Here is a 20,551-nt window from a genome sequence, read left to right as displayed (position 1 = left end):
AGTTGAAGCTTTGATTCACAGCAGCGCAGCTCAAACTGCAGAGGAGGTGAGTGGAAAAGCGTCGAGATGCAGTCAGGAACCATGTTTCTTTACTCGTTTCACTACATAATCTATAAATCATTATTGTGGGTATTGTTTCTGCCGGATTTATTTTAGATATGTCGCCATTTATCCTGAAGACGGCTACAAGCGTATTGTTCCAGAGGGAGGGGGGGGGGGGGCATGATCCGTCATTCTTTGTGGGGTTTGTTGTGGTCTTCGCTAATCAGCCTTTCACTGGCTTTACAGTAAGCTTAGTCATAAACATGATCTAAAGTGTCTGCTTGATGAAAGTCGGTCCTTTTCATGCACCGGTAAGTCTCTTTTTTTCCATGTCTGTGCTGTTCTAAATTCTTCAAAGTTTGCTTGCCTAAATAATTGCACATATTTTTCATCATGTTTATCTTTCCCTAGCGAGTGCAGTGGTTTGGGTCATTCAAGATTTCAGTGAGCACCAAGATATATTTAGCCGGTGCACGCTGCACAGGGGGCTCTGAAATTAGTGAATGATCAGATTATCGTCTTCCACACAACACAGTGATGTAATTTCAGAGATGACAGTCTTCAGAGATTTACAGTGATTCGATTGGCGGCGATGCCTCTTACCGGATACGTTTGATGTTCTGTGCTTTAATTTTGTTTGTCACCCCTCCAGAAATACATGGCAAAGGATGGGGCTGGCTATTACTGGATTTGTGGGGTTGATTTTGGGAGAAAAGACCCAACTTAATGGGCACAGCCGCCCAAATGTTCAAACGAAATTCCCCCGCTCCCTCTGTTTTGATTTCTCTTTTATCTGTTTGCAGAGACATTCTCTTGTGATCTGTAGATCTTTGCAATATCTTGCTTAACTCGATTTGCTTTTCCAGTTTAATTTAATTTAGTTGTGATCCATTTGAGTAAATCGCTTCGCGTCTTTTCCGATAGATGAGTCAACTGTGGCAGCGAGACATCGCCCTGCCAGAAAGATTGGGGAATGACTCCCCTGTCGGCTTCGCCCCTGGGCCCCCAGCCACTGTGGCCCTTCAAGAATCCAACTCCTCCTGGAAGCCAGAAGCCCCGGTGGTCATGCTGGATGAGCCGACTTTCCTCATGACCTCCACGGCCCAAGCTATATCAGGTTTTTTTGTTTGGACAGCTCTACTGCTCACATGTCACCAGGTAAGGAGGACTTCTGCAGTTTGCCGATGATCTTGTGGTCAAAGAATTCAGATTAAACATGCAGCTTCAACGTTTGCTATGCTATTTGTTATAAGTGACAAGTGATAAGCTAAGGTTATTGATTTTTCCTCCACCATTTGCTGCTGTACTTCAAATACGAGGTTCAAGAAGAGCCCTTTACAAACAGGTGCTCCTGATTCCCGTAACATCAGGGGGCGCGGCATTATTGTGAGGTAGAGGCAGAGTGTGTCTGTGTGTGCAAACGAGGAAGACGGTCACCCGGCAACAAAGCTTCTGAGCGGCGTGCACCGTTTCGCTCCGTCTGTCGTCGTGTTTGTCGTGTTACCCACGGTGCATGTCTGTTTACAGACCGGAACATGTGATACGTGGGACATTGTGTTGAGTGGAAAGGGTTTGGGTGGAGCAGACAGGTGCTGGTGGCGAAGCCCCACCCTGTTCCTCCTGCTGCCTGCGGCGCTCAATAGCAGTGATAACAGCCTTCTATCAATGATTAGCATTTCAGACACGCAGCACTCCGGTACACCGCACGGGCGAATGGAGCTTCACTCTGACCTTTCCAGACGGGCCTGATGAGAATGCACATGCAGCTTTTATGAGGCAGCAATTAGTCGGCTACACCATTAATCCACCACGTTCTGTGCTGTGGTTTCACAAGGAAGAAAAATATTCCTCTGATGATATGTTTGTGTCCCCCCCCCCCCAGATCTATATGCACCTTCGATACTACAGCTCTCCAAATGAACAGAGGCACATAGTACGGGTTCTCTTCATAGTGCCCATCTATGCCTTTGACTCCTGGCTCAGCCTTCTCTTCTTCACCAACGAGGAGTATTACGTGTACTTCGACACAGTCCGCGACTGCTATGAAGGTGAGAGGACAGAGACAGAGACACGCAGTGTGGCCTCCTGAAACGCCGGCGCCTTTCACTACACGCTGCATCACACGCTGCTGTATTTGCAGGGAAACGGCGCACCGATATTCACCACAGCGGTTAGAGTGAGCGTTTTGTATTCGAATGTGTCTTTTCCAACTCTCGGTACAAATAAGGGTGTAAGAATGAATGTGTTGCCATACCTCAGTGGCAGATGGCCTTTGCAGTGTCTTCATTACAAAGGTTGCCATCTTCCCGTGGTCTCTTGGGATCGCGGCGCGTACGGGAGACCCGTTTCTTAGCAACTGTATGAAAATGAGCCTGTCCATGTGAAAGCAGCGCACAGATAAGCTGGCTCTTTATTCTATGTATTGTATCGGTTTATAATCCATGTATTACACCTGCTGTCTCTTGGCATTTATGCAGAATCGAAGAATAACACTGGAAACTGCGTAAACATGCCATGATTACGTTAATGACATGTTGTGAAGTAATAATAATTCAATGCCAAATGTACTTTTCTCTGTTTATATCATTGCAAATATAAAACAGTTGTGCTTTAAACTGTTGATTTGACTACTAATCAACTAAGACACACATTTTACTACTATTTAAAGCAGATTGTCACCCAGAAAACCAATGGCGTTTTTTTTCTTCTGTGTGCCATTACAGCCTTTGTCATCTACAACTTCTTGAGTCTGTGTTATGAGTACCTGGGAGGAGAAAGCGCCATCATGGCTGAGATCAGAGGGAAATCCATCGAGTAAGTCATGGTCACTCGGACCTTCGTGTTTTATTCCAGTATTGTATTGTACCAACCGTTCTGACCTGTATGAATATGAACTTCAGGTCAAGCTGCATGTATGGGACCTGCTGTCTGTGGGGGAAAACGTACTCCATTGGGTTTCTCCGGTTCTGCAAACAGGTACAAATCGCAGGGTGTCATCTGTGTTTACGGTCTGGGCTTTATGGATCGATGAAGAAACGCAGTCGACTGAAACGTTGCTGCCTGTTTTATTGCGATCACTCCAGTTTCACTATTGGATTTATATCCAGAATGATTTACAACCTATATGACAATCTGCAAATGTTCCAGTGTGTAATGAGACCACTAAGTGAAGCACACCAGTGTTGTTGCTTTTTTTTATGTCACACATTTTCCTACCATTTTTACTTCCCCTCACTTCCTCTCTCTCTCTCTCTTGCTTTCTCAGGCGACGCTCCAGTTTTGTGTGGTGAAGCCTCTGATGGCCGCCATCACCGTCATTCTCCAGGCTTTTGGAAAATACAGAGACGGAGACTTTAAGTAAATCTCCACCAAAGCCTATTCACTGTCACAGCGAACACTTCAAGCCGTCTGACCAACTTTAGCCAAATGTCTGAACGCACCCTCCGAGTGCAACCATCTTTTCAAAAAAAGATTCAAGCTCAAGTCTGTGCTGTCCAGTTTTTAGATGACTAGAAAGAAATGCCTCTTTTTAAATGTTACCTGTTTCATGTGACGTCACAGTTAAAGTAGATTCCCTTCTTCTGATTCCCTCTCCAGTGTGGCCAGTGGTTACCTGTATGTGACCATTATCTACAACGTCTCCGTCAGTCTTTCGCTCTACGCCCTCTTTCTCTTCTACTTCGCTACACGCGAACTGCTTGTGCCGTACAACCCCGTGCTCAAGTTCTTCATGGTCAAGTCAGTCATCTTTCTGTCTTTCTGGCAAGGTAAGAACCAGTAGACAGAGGCTCACAGCCCATTTATGGGGACATCATTTCACCAGTAGTGTACTAATACTACTCTGTAGTTGTTTATTTCAAATGTTCTGTACATTTAAAGGAGTTTTCCAGAAGTTTGGCGAAAGAAAATGAAGCCTAGCTGATGAAACAAGACTATTTAGTTACTACTATTTTCAGATTTCACATGACTCATATCTGTTAATACTATTAACTTTATTTGTGGGGTATTTGTTCCATTTCTTTGCCTCTGGTCAGGTTTTTCCCATGAAAAGTATCCTAATGGAAGCGATTTTCTGTTGATGCGTGTTTTCTCTTTGGTTTTATTCAGGGATGCTGCTTGCTATCCTGGAGAAGTGCGGCGCCATCCCTCAGATCAGTTCGGCTGACTTCTCTGTGGGCGAGGGAACGGTTGCTGCTGGTTACCAGAACTTCATCATCTGCATTGAGATGTTCTTTGCTGCTGTTGCTTTGCGTCACGCCTTTACTTACAAGGTCTACATGGACAAAAGACTGGACTCATATGGTGAGTGTGTGTGTGTGTGTGTGTGTTCTAATCTTTCAGCTCTGAAATGTTTTAACTGAAATAATTCCAGGCTGATTTCTGCAGCTTGACAGACTGCTCTGACCGCACCCTTTGTGTCCCGCTCTTTTCACTTTGATTCCTCTCTAACCTATTTTGAGTCTCTCTTTCTTCTGCTTTGCTTTTTCTCTGCCTTCAATTTCATCCTGACTTTCTTGTGTTCCTTGTCTCTCTTTGTCGTTTCTCTCTTCTTCACTGCGCTGCACTCGAAGGCTCATTTCCGATCTACGGACAGTACGGTAGGTCTGATGCTGCTTCTGGTTCATCTACAACAGTTTATTTCCAGTGCTTTGTTTTTCTTTTGCCTTTTTGTGTTGTAGTTAAATGTCTATTTTTTTTAATGTTTTGTCATTTGGCCTTCATGTTTTGTGTCCTAATATTTACTTTGCTGTACACTCGCCTTTTAATTTCGGGGTCTGTTTTGTTTCCCTGGCTCTGTGGTCTCCTGGTAGAAAAAAATAAAAAATATTGCTGAATCTATTTTAATTATTCACATAAAATGATGTTAAATTCGAACTTGCCTAGTTTTCAATACAACATTTGATGTTACATTATGCTTTTGACAATTTTTGTTGATTTTATTATCTGCATCTCCACCACTCCTTCCCTCTCCTATATTCCTTTCTTGTCATCCTGCTGTGTGTTTTCATTTGTATTTCAACCCATCCTCAGGTCGCTGTGCTCCAATGAAGAGCATATCCAGCAGCCTGAAGGAGACCATGAATCCAGGTGACATGGTCCAAGATGCCATCCATAACTTCTCCCCAGCTTATCAGCAGTACACCCAACAGTCCACACTGGAGCGAAGTGGGGGGCCACCCCTCTCCCGCAGCCACAGTAACCTCAGCACCCGAGGGGATAATGAAAAGACCCTGCTGCTCAGCTCTGATGACGAGTTCTAAAACTGAGAAGTACACTTTTCTCCTGTTCAGAATTTTTATCGGATATGTGGCAAATTCAATTTTTCTTGCTACTTTAGATGGAAGGTTAGTTTCTAGTTTTCCTATTTTCAGAATTTAGACTGCCAGACTGCAGGAAGGGTGCGAGTTTTACTTACTAGGAGGAAGATGAAATAATTTGTACAAAATGAAAAGAGCGAGCACGACGAAGATGGAGGAGATGCTACCAATATTGTTGGGTGTTTAAGATGTTTAAACATTAGACAGATAGGCCATTACAGACAAAAACAACATATCTATAATCCTACATTGAAAATGAATTGATATAATTAACCGTGCCTCGCCCTCTATCTATCGATCATCTATCATCTCTGCACTTTAAACATGACAAAAACATTCTAACAGATGTTACATGTATGCTACAACAAATAAGTGCCACTTTCATCTGAATTGCATGGCCTCCATTTTTAAAAATCTTGATTCTCTAACCATCGGCCTCCTCACCCCTCTGCCAACTCTGCCTCATACCAAAACTTTGCCAAATAAAGGCCGTGGTACCCTCTGTTTTAATTAATGGGATATGTCGTTTGAGGATGTAGAATTTATTTACAGACTGAATTTATGGATTCATTTACAATCGGTGTTTGTTGAAAGGTTATATCCAGCTGCGTCTTCTTGTTTGTATTTCTACCAACCATCTTTTTCTCTACTTGCATCACTTTTGCATCTTAATTAATGGCAGGATTGAGTTTGTTATAAATTATCATCAAACTTCTGCTCTTTAAAAAGAGAAATGCACTGCTTTTAGTACTCGTTCCTTATTTTGTTATACTGTATATTTACTACGTGATTTAAAACTGGGTGTTATTTACAAAGCTGAATATATTAAATAAGGACATATTATACTTGAAAGGAAAGAAAGATGCGTATAGAGTTAAATATTCATGACTTAAATGACATTGCTTGTTATAGTGCTTCAGTTTAATATACATTTTTACAAATATATTCTCCAGTTTTGCTGTATTTTAACTTGAATATTGTATATTATCTGAAGTTTTGATGCTGTATTGATTACTGTTGTGGAAAAGGAAATAAAAGACACTTGCAGACATTTGGGCCAGGTTTTTGTAGACACCATTATTAGATGAATGTCTAATTTCTTAGATTGCCCAGACATTTTTAATTAAAATAAAATACAATTACAATATACAGTATATTTTATTTTATTTTATTTTTTATTTTATTCCAAAAAGCAGATTGGATTTTCCTTTTGATCATGCGGACGTTGATCTTACTCGGGAGGCGGGACTTCCCAAGCACAAGCCAGCCAATCACAGCAGCTTTGGCGCAACAACAACAACAACAACATACCAGTGTCTCGTTATCGTGTAAGCTTTACTTCATCTCACCTAAAGTGTCCCCTGGTACGATATTTGACTTTCAAAAAGCATACATGCAAGAGACAATTTTGCATATCAATTTATCAATTTAACGCGTCAAAAAGAACGTGAACATATGCGGAGAGCAGCGCGTCATATTCGACTCTTCTTCCGCGTAGGCCCGAGAGGCGCTACTATAACGGGACGCGAAACCCCGGGGAGAGAAAACGGCCCACAAATAAAAAAAACAACAACAACACAAAGACAAACAGCTTAATCCGAATCTGAGAGTGTGTCCTTAAAATGAGAGGTTCGTCCGGAGACAGAGACAGAGACAGAGACAGAGACAGAGACAGGGACCGCGGACGCGACAGACGGTAAGCAGCTAATGTTAGCATGAGCGCGCTTAATCGAGTAACTTAATACATTTGAAAGTGTAGTTATTCAACCTTCTTTTCTATATCATATATTATATGACTGTATTATTGAACAGGTGTTTGCAGTAACACTAGAACAGCTTCGCTCTTCTTGTATTACTGCTGAAGTTTCATAAGCAATGAGCTGCCTGAGGAGCGTCCCTCATAAGAGCACTCATGCGGAAGGACTGCGGCTTCATAGCCGGTCTGGAGAGTCCTGAGGACAACGTGTGTATTAGTAATATTGATAAATCAGGAGGGGAAAAACACCCAGATGTGTATAAATACAGCTGATAAATAGTAAGGTTAGATTCCAGTGGATCTAACATGACATAAAGGGTTTTAGAATTTTGCACATATATGTGACAATAATATTTGTTTGTCCTTGTCTTGCTGTAGCAGCCCTCGTTTTGGGTCCAGTGGAGGCGGCCCAGCACAAACTAGAAAGTTTGGGAACCCCGGTGACCGTTTGCGAAAGAAGAGATGGGATCTGGATGAGCTTCCCAAATTTGAGAAGGACTTTTACACTGAACATTCAGAAGTGCAGAGGTTGAGCCAGGTAACGGCGGTCTGATCGCTTCGTGCCGGTCTTGAGTCTGCCGTGTTTTAAACATTCACTTGTTGTGCTTTCAGTTTGACGTCGATGAGTATCGCAGGAAGAAAGAAATAACTGTCCGAGGCTCAGGCTGCCCAAGACCCGTCACCGACTTCCATCAGGCGCAATTTCCTCGTAAGCAAAAATGCTACTATACGGCACACTACAATATTAATCCAACTTTTATTGTTCAACTAAACCGAATATTTGCCTCTCCATAGAATATGTAGTGGAGGTACTGAAGCAGCAAAATTTCAAGGAGCCCACAGCCATTCAGGCGCAGGGGTTCCCTCTGGCCCTCAGCGGGAGAGACATGGTGGGCATTGCTCAGACCGGCTCTGGGAAAACCTTATCGGTGAGACGCACATCTTCCTCTATCCACGTATTAAAAAAAGAAAAGATCAACTCCTGGTGAAGCACGCAGCGGTATAATTCAACCTTCTCACCCTTTGTCTTTGTTCAGTATCTCCTGCCTGCCTTTGTGCACATCAATCATCAGCCCTACTTGGAGCGTGGAGACGGACCCATTGTACGTGACGAGAAAGGATGCCGTTAAGCACTCGCTAGTCGGCTTTTAAATATCGGAACGTGCAAGACTGATATTTAAAACTATCCAATGTAACATTGAAATATACAAATAATCTGGAACACGTTCAATCCCTAGATTATGAAGTCTCGCTGGAAATATTTGAAAATGGAAGGCCTGTTTCCTGCGAGCTTGTTGCTGCTTACAAGCTTCTTAATTATATTATTTTTTACTGCATGGCTCCAAATCTTCTGCAGAGAGCTTTTTCTAGAGCACTGAAAGTCTTTTGTTGTTGAACTGTTTTTTAAAAAAAAGTCAGCATTTATCAACGACAGACCTACGGTGTATATCAAACATACCTTTTCAGCCCTTTTTCCTGTCTTACCCTGCAGTGCTTGGTTCTGGCCCCCACCAGAGAGCTGGCGCAGCAGGTCCAGCATGTAGCCAATGATTATGGAAAGTCGTCACGTATCAAAAGCACGTGTGTGTACGGGGGTGCTCCCAAAGGACCTCAGATCCGAGATCTGGAGAGAGGTGAGGGGGCGTTTATTTGATTTTAGTCCGGTAGAGGAGGAGCTAGAGCCATTGTCAATTCAGATAATATTGGGTCTATAAATAACATGTCTTGCATTTAATCATTTATATAACACACAAATGTAGGAGTTGAGATCTGCATCGCCACTCCGGGTCGTCTGATCGACTTCCTTGAGGCTGGAAAGACCAACTTACGACGCTGCACGTACCTCGTTCTGGATGAAGCCGACCGAATGCTGGATATGGGCTTCGAACCACAGATTCGCAAAGTAGTGGACCAGATCAGGGTAAAGCTAATACACCTGGATTTGAACTTCCTGTTTTATAACCCAGTTGTGTTTTGTTCCAGGAGGAACTAAATGAAATGTCATTGCTTGTTTCTCTTTATATCCTGTGCTGCTTGGCCGGCCAGCCTGACAGACAGACCCTGATGTGGAGCGCTACCTGGCCTAAAGAGGTTCGACAGCTGGCAGAAGACTTTCTGAAGGACTCTGTCCAGATAAATGTTGGAGCCCTGGAGCTCAGTGCCAACCACAACATCCTTCAGATCGTCGATGTCTGCATGGAGAGTGAGAAGGACCACAAGTGAGGAGCTTGTCACAAATAACTTTTTTTATTCCTGATTTGGTTACTTTTTTTTACTGTATTGGACCATCTTCCTTCATAGTATTCCTATTTTGTTTTGCTCCTCACACTCTTCCTCTTTACTATATCGCATTCATACTGGTCATGGCTTCTATTGTGTTTTTTTTAGATACGTTTTTAAGGTAGGTATACAGGATAAATACGGTGGTTTTGTTGTCTGTCCTCAGGTTAATGCAGCTAATGGAGGAGATTATGGCTGAGAAAGAGAATAAAACCATCATCTTTGTGGAGACCAAGAAACGATGTGACGATCTCACACGCAAGATGAGGCGAGATGGGTGAGTGTGTGTCGCTGCTGTGTTTACACGCCGCGCCCTAGAAATACCTCGTATGCAGAAGTTGTTCGTGCAGCACCAGGGATTTTTATTTATCATATTACCGATAGTTTGGCCTCTGGGCATGTTAATGTCATGCTTGACCATGTTTCTTCTCAGCTGAACAAGAAGTTTCAGGATGCTAAATTAAAGTCACAGTTGGTCCTTTATGTGACGGGCTGCTTGGCTGTCTTACAGGTGGCCGGCGATGTGCATTCATGGTGACAAGAGCCAACCAGAGAGAGACTGGGTGTTGTCAGGTTAAATAAGCCCTCTTAACTTGAACATCAGCGACCGTTCGAGTCTTGGAAGATGATTCTCGGCTGCTAATCTTCTATTTGTCGTCTCGTCTTGCAGAATTTCGTAGCGGTAAAGCTCCAATCCTGATTGCTACCGATGTGGCCTCGCGTGGTTTGGGTATGTCCTGTGTGCTCAAGTGGAATGCAACCAGAGATGTAAATACTGATCACACTCTACTTTTTATTTACAGTGCTTTTTTTTTTATACAGAAGTCAACAGCAAACATGCCGATTTGTTCCTCTTTCAAAGATTGTGATACTTTTCAGATTAAATGCATATTCATGTAGTTTTCCCACAATCAGAACAGTCTCATTGCTCTATTTAGTAATGGCAAAATAGTGAAAATGGGGTTACTATTGAATGAATTGTGAAGATGTAAGGGGTGGGTTGAGTCCAGCAGCCCCTTATAGCATGGCAGTCAAACTTTAACCTAATTCTGTGTTCATTTGTTTTCTTTTCATTTTGTTTCTGTTGTTTCCAAGTCTCTCCTCCGGCAACTAGAAGCACACGGGCCCTCGGGAGCCTGCAGCCGGACCAAGGCATGACAAATCGAGAGCTGACTTGAGGAGAGAGAGAGAGACGGCCTGATTAATCAGTCGCACACAGCCATCTCCACTGAAACCCTAGAACACAGCCCACAAACAAAATCCCCCTCTTTCCAGGACACTGGCTGCCTGGACGACAGGAGAGGAGGGCCGATCGTGGGATGCTGCTGGGCTTCCAAATTTGGTCATAGGGTCGGGGGCGGCTGTCAGGCAAGAGGGCAAAGTAGGGGGGGTGGGCTCCCCTCACCATGCCATCATCACCATGACAACCTTGAACTGGCTAAATTAACTCACTGTCAGAGACTTTCAAGTTTTCAATATCTGCCCGTGAGGAGATGCTTTTTACTCTCGATAACAAACTGGATTTTTGTATTTTTTTCTTACCTAAATTGGTAAGATAGACGATTCTAAAGTTTTGTGAAGCTGACATGCTTTACGAGATGCTTTACGAGAAGACAGAGACGACTACCAGGAAGTAAGACCGGGAAGCAGCCGGAGCCGGGCATGGACGGCTGTGTTGGAGGCTCCCCTCTGAACTGCCCGCTGATGCCAGCCCCTGACACCCCCCCACCACTGGCTGTGCCGGCCGACCTCTCCCTCTGCGGACGTCATGTCTGGTCCTGGCTGGCAGGAGTCCTGGCCTGGAGGAGCCGCCTCTATGATCGATCCCCCCCCCCCTCCGCTGTCCTTTATACTCGACTTTACTTCCTCCCTCCGATATCGTTTCTCTTCTTCATGCCCTTACTTTCTGTCCTTCATTTGCTAATGTCTTCAATGTTTCCCTCTTTCTCTCATTCGCCTGCCCCCCCCCCCCCCTTTAGTCCTCTAATATCTTCTCATCATAAACCATAGTTCACCCCTTTTCTTTTTCTAATTTTAGGCTTTCTGAAAAGGAATTACGTTTTTCATCAATGGATTCTTAGGCCATCGATCAGTAATCTCTGTTGGATTTTTTCCTTCACACACGAATCACTCTCTCTTTTCAGCTCTCTTTTTTTTTTTATTCATACATTGTTGAAATCATTTGTCAGACCACTAACTTTTCCATCACTTCATTCAGTTGTGCAGCTTTTGGCTGCGTCTAATTTACTTGCATGTGTGCAGCTACATAATTACTGCACCAGATTATTGATCCCTGTTTAGTAATTGGCATGGTAAGTAAAGGGTATCTAAACGTGATGCAGGTAAGTGACGCTTTGAGAGGACGATGGGTCTCTGGTATTGTCTGTCTGACAATAGAAACATAGAAATCCATGGAGTAGATTGGTTTCTAAAACCAGTTAGTTTTGTTCTGACTTACGCTTCTGTTTTTTTTTCTCCCCCTTTAATTGATCCCCGTCACACCAAACCCTGAAATGACCAGATGTGGAGGATGTGAAGTTTGTCATCAATTATGACTACCCCAACTCATCAGAGGACTACATCCACCGCATTGGTCGTACGGCACGGAGCACCAACAAGGGCACTGCCTACACCTTCTTTACTCCAGGGAATCTCCGCCAGGCCCGCGAGCTGATCCGGGTGCTGGAGGAGGCCCGGCAGGCCATCAACCCCAAACTGCTGCAGTTGGTTGATACCGGGCGCGGAGGAGGTGAGGGACTCTTCCTTCTTGATTAAACTATCATGCGGCACATTTGGATCTAGTTTGACTTCTGAATTTGAATAGTTGTCTAGTCTACTGCTTCTGGAACGAGGATGTTCTGAACGATCCGATTAAACGGATGCGTGTATGTTTTGGAGGTGTTGGAGCTTTCTCCTGTACGTCCTTCATCAACAGGTGGCCGTTCCCGTTTCCGTGGCAGCTCCATCGCTAACAATCCCAACCTGATGTATCAGGATGAGTGTGACAGGCGGATGCGTTCGGTGGGTGGGGGTGGGAGCGCCAAAGAACGCCGCAGCAGCGGGACGGGACGGGATAGCCGGGACGGGGATCGCTCTTCCTCCTCCTCCTCCTCCAACAGAGATCGCAGCGGGAGGGAGGGACGCAGCTACAGCTCCAGTTCCAACTCGTACGACCAGTACAAGAACAGCAGCAGTGGTCAGTACAGCAGCTCGCGGGCCAGTTCTGGGTCCGCGGGGCAGGCCCCGCCTCCAACATCCGGCCCCCAGCCTTTGATGGATCAGCAGCTTAACCCTCCCCAGCCCATGTTGGGCCTGACGGGACATGCACCATTCCAGTTTTCATCTTCATCGAGCAGAAAGTAATGTGATGATTGAGTCGTGCACGGCGTGATGCAGGCGGGGCGTTTGGATCAAAACTGCTTAGTTTACCTTTATTTACCATTTCAGTAAGTACCGAGTGCGACCGAAACTCCTTCGGTCAGGTTTGAGAACGAGAAGCTTTTTTTTGTACAGCATGTTTTTGTTTCGTGGTCCTCTGAGCTGCTGCAGAGGATTTCTACCGTATTCGTTTTTACCTCTAGGTGCCAAAGGTAGGTGATAAAGTTACTTCCTGCATCACATTTTGACGTTAAATTATTTTGTTTGAAATGTAATCCCAAGTGTACGTAATTAGTGTAGCTGAAAAGGTTTAAAGCCGTTTAATTTCTCTAGAAATAAGCTTTTCCTCTTTTCTCTCGTCATCTTCTGGGATGCATCTTGATTTCATGGGTCTTGAAGAGGCGACCACCCTTTGTTTGATGTATTCAGTTAGCACTGTGGTCAAGCCCCTTCAGTGATTTCCCTTTATACGGTTCAATAAAGCTCTTCAATCGCTGAACCCTTGAAGCCATTGACTCGTGGGGCTAGTAGCATCGCTCTAGAGTAGAAGCTGCCTCGTCTACAATGCGAATGAACGTGCGTCGAGGTCACCAAGAGAAAAAAAAGAACTTTATTTCCCATTCAGAATATTTTACCAGTGAATTCCTCTTGCACACTGCACAAGTCAAATGTACGTAACAGAACTGCCATCGCCGGTATTTACAGAGCAGTCATACTTTAGTGCCGTGGAATGTGACTTGAGGGCCGATGTGGGTTTCTGACTGTAGGAACAAGCTGAAAGTGTTAGATGGGTGCCGCTCAGTTACAAGGATTTGATATTCAGTTACCCAATAAATGCTTACTTAACTTATAACACAAACTAAAGAGTTGAAAACCAAAACCCTTACCCTACTGAAAATTAATATTAAATATAGTCATGATTTAGCCGATCTGCAACTCTGACGAATTCCGTCGACCGAAAACAACCATCACGTAACAGATGAGAGCAAATCCATCCAAACACACTGGAACTGCAACGCAGGCACATTTGGCAGCAGATGCAACCATCAGGAAACTCTTCACTAAAGATGGAAACGGCACAATCATCTCTGCAAATCACGTCGGTTCAATCCGAGTAAGAAAAAAAGATCTAAATGCAACCACAAACGAGACACCACAGAAAGTTGATCAAGCAGAGCGTTGCTTCGCGAACCAAGGAGGGCTGCAGCCACGTAGTTCTTGTTTCTCTATTTTGCCGGACTTTTGGAAGCGGTGCGTCCCACGTTGGCAGAGCATGCAGAGGTAAAGCTAAACGTAAACCATTCTGTGACCGAACCGGAGAACAAGGAGCACAACAAGTGAGAGACTACTCGTACCCTGACCAGAGTTACTTCTTCATATCAAAGGTTGTTAAAAAGAAAACTGAGATGAAGGCAACATTTTTGGGGAAACCGTTGCAGGTTTGTGTTAAAGCTGCCCACGTACAGTAGAGTAGACGAGACCTAAAGACGAGCAATTTGTTTTAGGCGAAGCGCACGCACTACACTGCGCATGAGAGCAACCGAAGGAAAACCATACAATCAAAAGAAAAAAGTACAACGCGATTACCGAAAGGAAACGGGCTTTATGCCGAGTGTCAAGGTGGACAGTTGGTTTAGGAAGAAGCAGAGTCTGTCGCATTTGAACGCTATAGGTTCCCCCACGTCTCCGGAGGAGGAAACTGTTCTAGATTGCCGCTCTCAATGTTCTCCCGTTCCCCCATGGTGAAGGACAGTCTGTACTGCAGCTGCACCTTTTCCTGAAGCACACAGAAGAGAAGCGGTGGATCGATATGCAGACAAAACATCCATGTCATCATCATCACCAGTGTAGAAGCCCTTAGAAGAACCCACTCATTCCATTTAGCCCTCTTTATTTACAACTGTTGGCTCACCTTGTTGGGGTTTGCCAGCAGGAGGATCTGTGTGACGGCAGCGGGAGGAAGGATGGGGTTGAAAGCCGGGAGCTCCGTTCCTGATGGAGGCTGCAGCTTCGCTGCCATAGTCTGGCATTAGAAAGAAAAAAAATCAAACAAAGCAGACACGGTAAATTAGCTGCAGATTTAGGAAAATGATACGCTTCCTAGACGCTGACCTTTGGAGCTGTGATCTGGAAGCTTATGTTGGCGACGGGGACGGGAGCGGACGACAGCATGGAGACGATCACCACCAGCACATCGGGACGAGACGGAGGCGAGTCACGAGCAAAGTGAAAGAGAACCCGCAGACTGTGTCCATCAAACACAGTCACGGGGAGAAGACTACCTGTGGAGGGGGAAGACAAAGACGGGAATCAGCGAGTCTGTGTGTTTCCAAGCGGGCAGAAGCGGAAAGCCATTAAAGCTCACTCACTGGGTTTAATGGATTCCAGCGGAACAGAAACATCAGCGAGGGTGACTTCTGCAGCAGGATTCTCGGCGTGGGTCAGGGACGCATCCAGCAACGTCGCACCAAGAGGTTCGGCAGAGAAGGCCGGGATGGGGTTCAGGGCAACACTGGACCCAGACTTGCTCTGGAGGTCCCTCAGGGTTGGTTTGGACTGCTGCTTGTCCCTAAAACCACAGAAATGAACATCTCAGCGTTCTTGTGTTAGCTTCTCATGACGATGCTACACCATCCGAATGAAAAGACCTCCATCCTCCTTTCGCTGCAAGTGCATCCTGTTGATGGGAGATTCCATCGACGTGTTTGAGTTGGTTTAATTAAACGATATGCCAATTGAAAAGTAGACGTTTATAGGATTCTGAAAAAGTGTTGTTCGTGTTCGTACCATTTGACCTGCAGGCTCTCTGGAGGCAGAGACTGCTGCAGCAGCGTCTTCCCCAGCAGGTCGAGCTCGTCCAGGGCCGAGTTCCCGGGCGTGGAGCAGGACGAAAGGGGCTGAGAGTGGGAGGGCGGGTCTGGGCTCAGGAGGACACTGGGAGCTGCTGGGATGTCGGTGTCTATGCTGTCAGAGGACTGGAAATAGTGCGAGAGAAACGGTGTAACGGCCGAATGCAGTCACGCCGAACGAAGAGAATGACGCGCACTAACGTGGATCGTCATTACTAGAATTAACGAAACCCCCACCTGGAAGGAGTCCCAGGCTGTGGAGTCCTCAGGGTGAGAGGGAGGATTGGAGGTGTGTGTTCCTTCACTTAATCCTGAGGCATACAATAATAAGGCTGTACTATTTAGCCGTCCACATAAAGACTCAGTCTACCTTTTAAACCTGGACTTCAATTCCTAAATACATCTCAAACAACCTGCATACATGATTCCAAATGACTGGAAGTCCGAGGTGTCAGATGTGCTTTTACCGAGTGACATGAGCTCGTCATCCAGAAGACTGATTCCCATCTCTTGCGAGGGGGCGCTGAGGTTGTCTGTTGGAGTGGGGAACTCTGGGAGGGGGGTCAGCGACTGTGGCGACGTCTCCAGTCCTGACAGGTCTAATAGCGCCGTCCCGCCTGTGAGACAGTACGATTCAAAAGCCTCCTGAATCTAAAAGCGTTTCTGCAGCAGTCTGTGGGCCGGCGACGCCCTCAGCAACCTGTGGAAGACTCCACATCCTCTACCCACCTGTTTGTTTCTGCGCGTTTAATGTGTTGTTGCCGTTCACTATCTCCCCCTTCACCTGCTGCTTGTACAGGTTGATGACGTGCGTCAGGCTATCATTGGCCTGCAGGATCTCTGCTGTGGAAAGACATTACAAATGTGTTGTACTAAAGCTTAGAAAGATTGTTTAAACCCCCAAATAGCTGAATGAGTGACAATAACATAACAAAACGCCCTGAGAGAGACGAATAGAGCTTTAAACTCTTCAGCTGCACACAAATGGATGTGTAGTTACGTGTGACACTGACCCAGAGCCTCGTCATTGTCCTCTGTATCACTCGCCAGTCTGAACAGCGTAGGTCTCATTTTCTCACAGCGCTGGTACAGATCCTGACAATGAAAAACACGACACGCCACGCTGGAGATCAGGTTTCTGCCTGCTCCGCCTCCACATTGCACCACAAACTCTAAGGCTCCAAGTCGGTGTCTTTCAGTTCACCTGTATGAGCTCAGCGTTGCTCTGATTGCTAGCGGCGCCGTCGTAATCCTGCAGAAGCTGAGTGAGGAGACCGACGCTCTCCTTCACCTCGTGAATGGTGTTCACCCTCTTTGATAATTTCTCTGCTCTTTTCTGATCCTACAACAACAGAAAAAAAGAAATTTCACAAATGGTAGAAGGTGTTCACAAATGTGAGTTTTCATGAAGCAAGAGTTAGAAAAGCATCGGCGAAAAGCAGCTCTTCTAACCCCTGAACATCATGACATAATTACTGAATCCAGCTGAATCACTGCCAGAGACACACAACCCCCCCCCCTCCCCACCCCCCACCCCCCCAGGACATCCAACCCATGTCCTGCTGAGCGACACTGACATTTTTACTCCCTTTCTTAAAGTCACACACAAACATACGGTTACACATTAACAGAAAAGTGTGATCCGTAACGGGAGGAAGGAAAGACCGTCTTACCTCTTGCACCATTTCTTTGATGAGTTTGTTGGCGGCTTTCAAGTCGTCGGGGTGCGAGCTGTTCAACAGGCGAGATAACGTCTGACAAAGCAGAGAAAATGAGAGAACCGCTTGCATTCATTCCCAGGTTGTAAATGGTCTTGTCAGACAAGTCCTTACCTTTGACTTCTCCTCATCCTCAAATATGGCATTCTTGGGTCTGGGTGGAGGAAGGTTCAGTAGTTTGTCAGGTGGAAGCTCTGGATCTTGTTTAATAATACCTGATTTAAAAAGAGAGAACATGAACAGAAGAAGCTATAAGCATCCTTGTGGCTTCTACTCCTCTAGACCGGTGATAGATAGTTTCTTACCTTGTTTCTTCAGCATCTGATAGGCATCTGAGATCTTTGCTTCATCCGGCAATCCTAGAGTCCAGCTATAGATCAACTCCAAGACCTTCTTTTTTACTGGCTCTGGTGACCGTGAGCCCAGATACTGAGAGGGTGGGGATTGAGGAAAACCGTAAAGGTATGTCGACATGACGGGGTTAGAGAGAAACTTTTAAAGTCTCACCTTTGGGGAAACAACTTTGATGAGTTCATTGAGAAAACGGAATTTGCCCACTTCACTGTGAAACCTTTTGCCACAACTTTTCATACACGTTTCCAGAACCTTAGAAAACAATGTCAGACACGAAATAAAAAGTCAATGCCGCTCAGAAATCTACACAGCTTCTAATTATTGAATGCAAATATAGATCAGTCAAAATCTGAAATGTATTAAGTCTTAAAACATCTTAAAATGAGCAAATAAATAAATGAAAGAATATAAAAATCATAAGATCTGAACCCACCAGCAAGGCCTGCAAGGCCTCCCACTCTTGTGGAGACTGGACCTTATGGGCCAGGAGCCTGGTGGCCAGCTGAGGTCTGCAACACAAATCACAAACAAACACTGCTGAGGAAAATATAAAGAAGCGTTATTTACTGCGCATTACACAGACATCAAACGGACAAACCCTGCCAGTAAGCAGATAGATGAAAAACAACATTCATGATTTAGATAGATTTATAAGCTCATTTCTTTTCAGCAGCAGAAATGTGTCATCATGCAGGCATCGAATCCAATTCATCTATTTTGAGTTCCAAGGTGATTTAATTCATTTAAATTTCCATCTCCAGATTAGTAAACCTGAAGATAATATTTAATATATTAAGTACAAAAAATATTGTAATATACCCTTACCCTTCCAGATCATTGTTGAGCTGGTCACAGAAGGCGTGGATGCTGATCCAGTCTGTGTCTCTGTTAAGTGGGTTTGTGGCTCGGTCTAAAATGTTTGCAAATGAGGCGACAGATATTTTAATGCATTATATCAGCTACCCAAAAATCACATTAAATATTATACATACAGAAGTACACCCAAGTGTTGACTGACATGGCACAATAAGCATTTAACTTTTAGTATGTCTCACATTACATATATAATCATCTAAAGGGGACACACCTTATTCTGTTGAAAAATTGAGAATCGATATTTCGTATTTTCACACTCAGCATGTCAACAAAGCATTTGAAACTAATGAGAAAGTTCCATGGCGTCCCCAGCTGACTCCTCAAATGCATAAAGCCACACAACAGCAGCATGTCACCGAAAAATAATAATAATAAAAAAAACAAAAAACAGCAGCATGTCACCGTGCAGAAGCCACCAGTCATGTTAGCTAGCTAGCTAGCAGTGTCACATTACTGTCTAGAACTTTCTGAGCATAAAAACAGCATTAAGGCCAAACCATTGCCATAATCGCAATTTAATCTGTGTGACTAAAAAACGCGGCCCTCGCGATCTCGTTGTCCACGACTGTTCCGTGGGCAAGCCACCGAGCCGTGCAGCTAATGCTACGCCTGACTGTGTTGCGTGTTGACAGCTAGTAAGCAGAGCAGCTACAGTGCTAAATTAGCATCCTGGATGTGACGATGGGGTCTGAGTCATCTCTCTGCCGTCGCGACCTGTCATGTCAGCCGCAACAAATCGGCGATCATTATGTTTAGGTCCAAGCGTCTCCAGCGAATACTGGCTCGGGTAAACGCGTTTAAATTACTCACTGATACGAGACTCCAAACTCTCCGCATCGGGCGGCGCAGCCATTACTGCGAGATTTATAAGGTTTATTGGTCTCGCGATATCTGGAAGCTCACGGGGTTTTGTCCCAAGAGTTTTAATTTATTATAATTTCGATAAACTATTGCTATCAATAAATAATGAAATAGGAATCGACGCATACTTCTCTGTTATTTTCAGATCAAATTTTAACTAATCTATATTTTTTGTAAGAGTGGAATGGTTATTTTTGATACGGTATAATTTAATCTGTGTTATTATACATCTAGAAACCGAATGTTCCCCCAGAAATCCTCATATTTTTTACACCAGGTGGTCAGACAAATATAATTTGGGTGTCGCGCTGTAAAGAAAAAAGGAAAGACTGCATCTGAAAAATTAGAGGGCACTCCGAAAATGTGTATAACCTCCGTAAAACGAATTTAATTGATCCTACTATGCTTACGCCGTGGCCTACACTACCCTGCTTCTAATTGGTTCGGCATGAAAGGGGCGTTCCTCACGTAGCCGCTCACTGACTAAATTTCTCCTGCGGAAGCGAACGTCATCGTTATATTAAGCCAATAAGAGACAGAGAAGAGCGGCTCATGGCGTTGTCGTAGTGGGATTTGTAAATAAACTTCTTTCACCCACACCAACCTACGGATAAACTTCAAAATCTCATCACTGCCCCTGAAAAAAAACACACAGAGAAATAAAAAACAAAGTACTTGCGTAATTTTCAACAATTCCAGTCGACGGAGGCTTTTAAGTCTTCCTTTTCTTCCGTGGGTGCAGGAACACCGCGTCTCCATCTAGAGGTAGACAGCGATCATTTCCACCAAGTGTCACAACAGCAAGTAACGGGATTTACATTTAAGTTTTTAAAACCTTATTCTCAAATCGATCGTGATTCATCGGAGCACCGGATATGTTCGAACCCCCTTTCTCTGCATCCAAGAAGCTCGTCGGTGTTTTGTGGTGAAAAGCGACGTTGCTCTTGTGCGTGATAATAATTTTTAGTTTGTGTCTGTAAACACCGAAGGGATCGAAAGTCGCAGACATTTTCCCCACTTTTACTCAACAACGCGGCATAACAAAGAAAATACCTTCACTGACTCGGTCAACAAGTCTAACCGTAAAGATATCAGGTAGATGCTCGCTTCCTGTTTCCT

The 20,551-nt window shown here is 44.6% G+C and overlaps 3 protein-coding genes across 8 annotated transcripts; 2 read left to right on the top strand and 1 right to left on the bottom strand.

Moving 5' to 3' along the window:
• The first annotated feature begins 966 nt into the window (after positions 1–966).
• LOC137905447 (transmembrane protein 184B-like) lies at positions 967–5,303 on the top strand. Its single transcript, XM_068749689.1, has 8 exons — positions 967–1,200; positions 1,925–2,090; positions 2,766–2,856; positions 2,943–3,018; positions 3,308–3,399; positions 3,640–3,809; positions 4,150–4,344; positions 5,074–5,303. Exons 1-8 carry the CDS (start codon positions 967–969, stop codon positions 5,301–5,303), a joined length of 1,254 nt encoding a protein of 417 aa, XP_068605790.1.
• Positions 5,304–6,919: 1,616 nt separating this feature from the next.
• On the top strand, positions 6,920–13,265 carry LOC137906080 (probable ATP-dependent RNA helicase DDX17). Of its 6 annotated transcripts, none has more exons than XM_068750373.1 (13): positions 6,920–7,056; positions 7,495–7,654; positions 7,729–7,825; positions 7,912–8,045; positions 8,154–8,219; positions 8,609–8,750; positions 8,877–9,037; positions 9,163–9,335; positions 9,563–9,673; positions 9,908–9,969; positions 10,067–10,126; positions 11,918–12,145; positions 12,332–13,265. In XM_068750373.1, exons 1-13 carry the CDS (start codon positions 6,983–6,985, stop codon positions 12,757–12,759), a joined length of 1,896 nt encoding a protein of 631 aa, XP_068606474.1. In that variant the 5' UTR covers positions 6,920–6,982; the 3' UTR covers positions 12,760–13,265. The 6 variants fall into 6 exon arrangements, with proteins under 6 accessions (XP_068606474.1, XP_068606479.1, XP_068606477.1 ...); XM_068750378.1 differs by having other exon boundaries at positions 6,983–7,012; positions 7,517–7,654; XM_068750376.1 differs by having other exon boundaries at positions 6,983–7,028; positions 7,503–7,654.
• Positions 13,266–13,361: 96 nt separating this feature from the next.
• Positions 13,362–19,427, bottom strand: gga1 (golgi-associated, gamma adaptin ear containing, ARF binding protein 1). Its single transcript, XM_068749455.1, has 17 exons — positions 19,382–19,427; positions 18,521–18,605; positions 18,129–18,204; positions 17,849–17,947; positions 17,647–17,770; positions 17,456–17,556; positions 17,297–17,377; positions 16,828–16,965; positions 16,637–16,718; positions 16,353–16,466; positions 16,091–16,240; positions 15,861–15,934; positions 15,562–15,749; positions 15,144–15,343; positions 14,887–15,056; positions 14,687–14,797; positions 13,362–14,551 (listed from the first exon to the last, which is right to left on the bottom strand). Exons 1-17 carry the CDS (start codon positions 19,422–19,424, stop codon positions 14,441–14,443), a joined length of 1,947 nt encoding a protein of 648 aa, XP_068605556.1. The 5' UTR covers positions 19,425–19,427; the 3' UTR covers positions 13,362–14,440.
• Between the last annotated feature and the right edge of the window lie 1,124 nt (positions 19,428–20,551).

This window comes from Brachionichthys hirsutus, chromosome 16, assembly GCF_040956055.1.
Source record: "Brachionichthys hirsutus isolate HB-005 chromosome 16, CSIRO-AGI_Bhir_v1, whole genome shotgun sequence".
NCBI classification, from domain to species: Eukaryota; Metazoa; Chordata; class Actinopteri; order Lophiiformes; family Brachionichthyidae; genus Brachionichthys; species Brachionichthys hirsutus.
Note: the sequence above shows the minus strand (reverse complement) of the source record. Positions and strands in the feature narration are given on the sequence as shown.

Bases quoted from the DNA above. Each gene is read 5' to 3' on its own strand.
- LOC137905447 (XM_068749689.1), top strand. From the start codon at position 967: ATGAGTCAACTGTGGCAGCGAGACATCGCCCTGCCAGAAAGATTGGGG. The intron at 1,201-1,924 runs GTAAGGAGGACT...CCCCCCCCCCAG, and splicing joins TACTGCTCACATGTCACCAG to ATCTATATGCACCTTCGATA. The intron at 3,400-3,639 runs GTAAATCTCCAC...TTCCCTCTCCAG, and splicing joins TACAGAGACGGAGACTTTAA to TGTGGCCAGTGGTTACCTGT.
- LOC137906080 (XM_068750373.1), top strand. From the start codon at position 6,983: ATGAGAGGTTCGTCCGGAGACAGAGACAGAGACAGAGACAGAGACAGA. The intron at 7,826-7,911 runs GTAAGCAAAAAT...GCCTCTCCATAG, and splicing joins CCATCAGGCGCAATTTCCTC to AATATGTAGTGGAGGTACTG. The intron at 10,127-11,917 runs GTATGTCCTGTG...TGAAATGACCAG, and splicing joins TGTGGCCTCGCGTGGTTTGG to ATGTGGAGGATGTGAAGTTT.
- gga1 (XM_068749455.1), bottom strand. From the start codon at position 19,424: ATGGCTGCGCCGCCCGATGCGGAGAGTTTGGAGTCTCGTATCA. The intron at 16,719-16,827 runs GTGAACTGAAAG...TTTCATTGTCAG, and splicing joins GCAACGCTGAGCTCATACAG to GATCTGTACCAGCGCTGTGA. The intron at 15,935-16,090 runs GTAAAAGCACAT...TGTATGCCTCAG, and splicing joins TGACGAGCTCATGTCACTCG to GATTAAGTGAAGGAACACAC.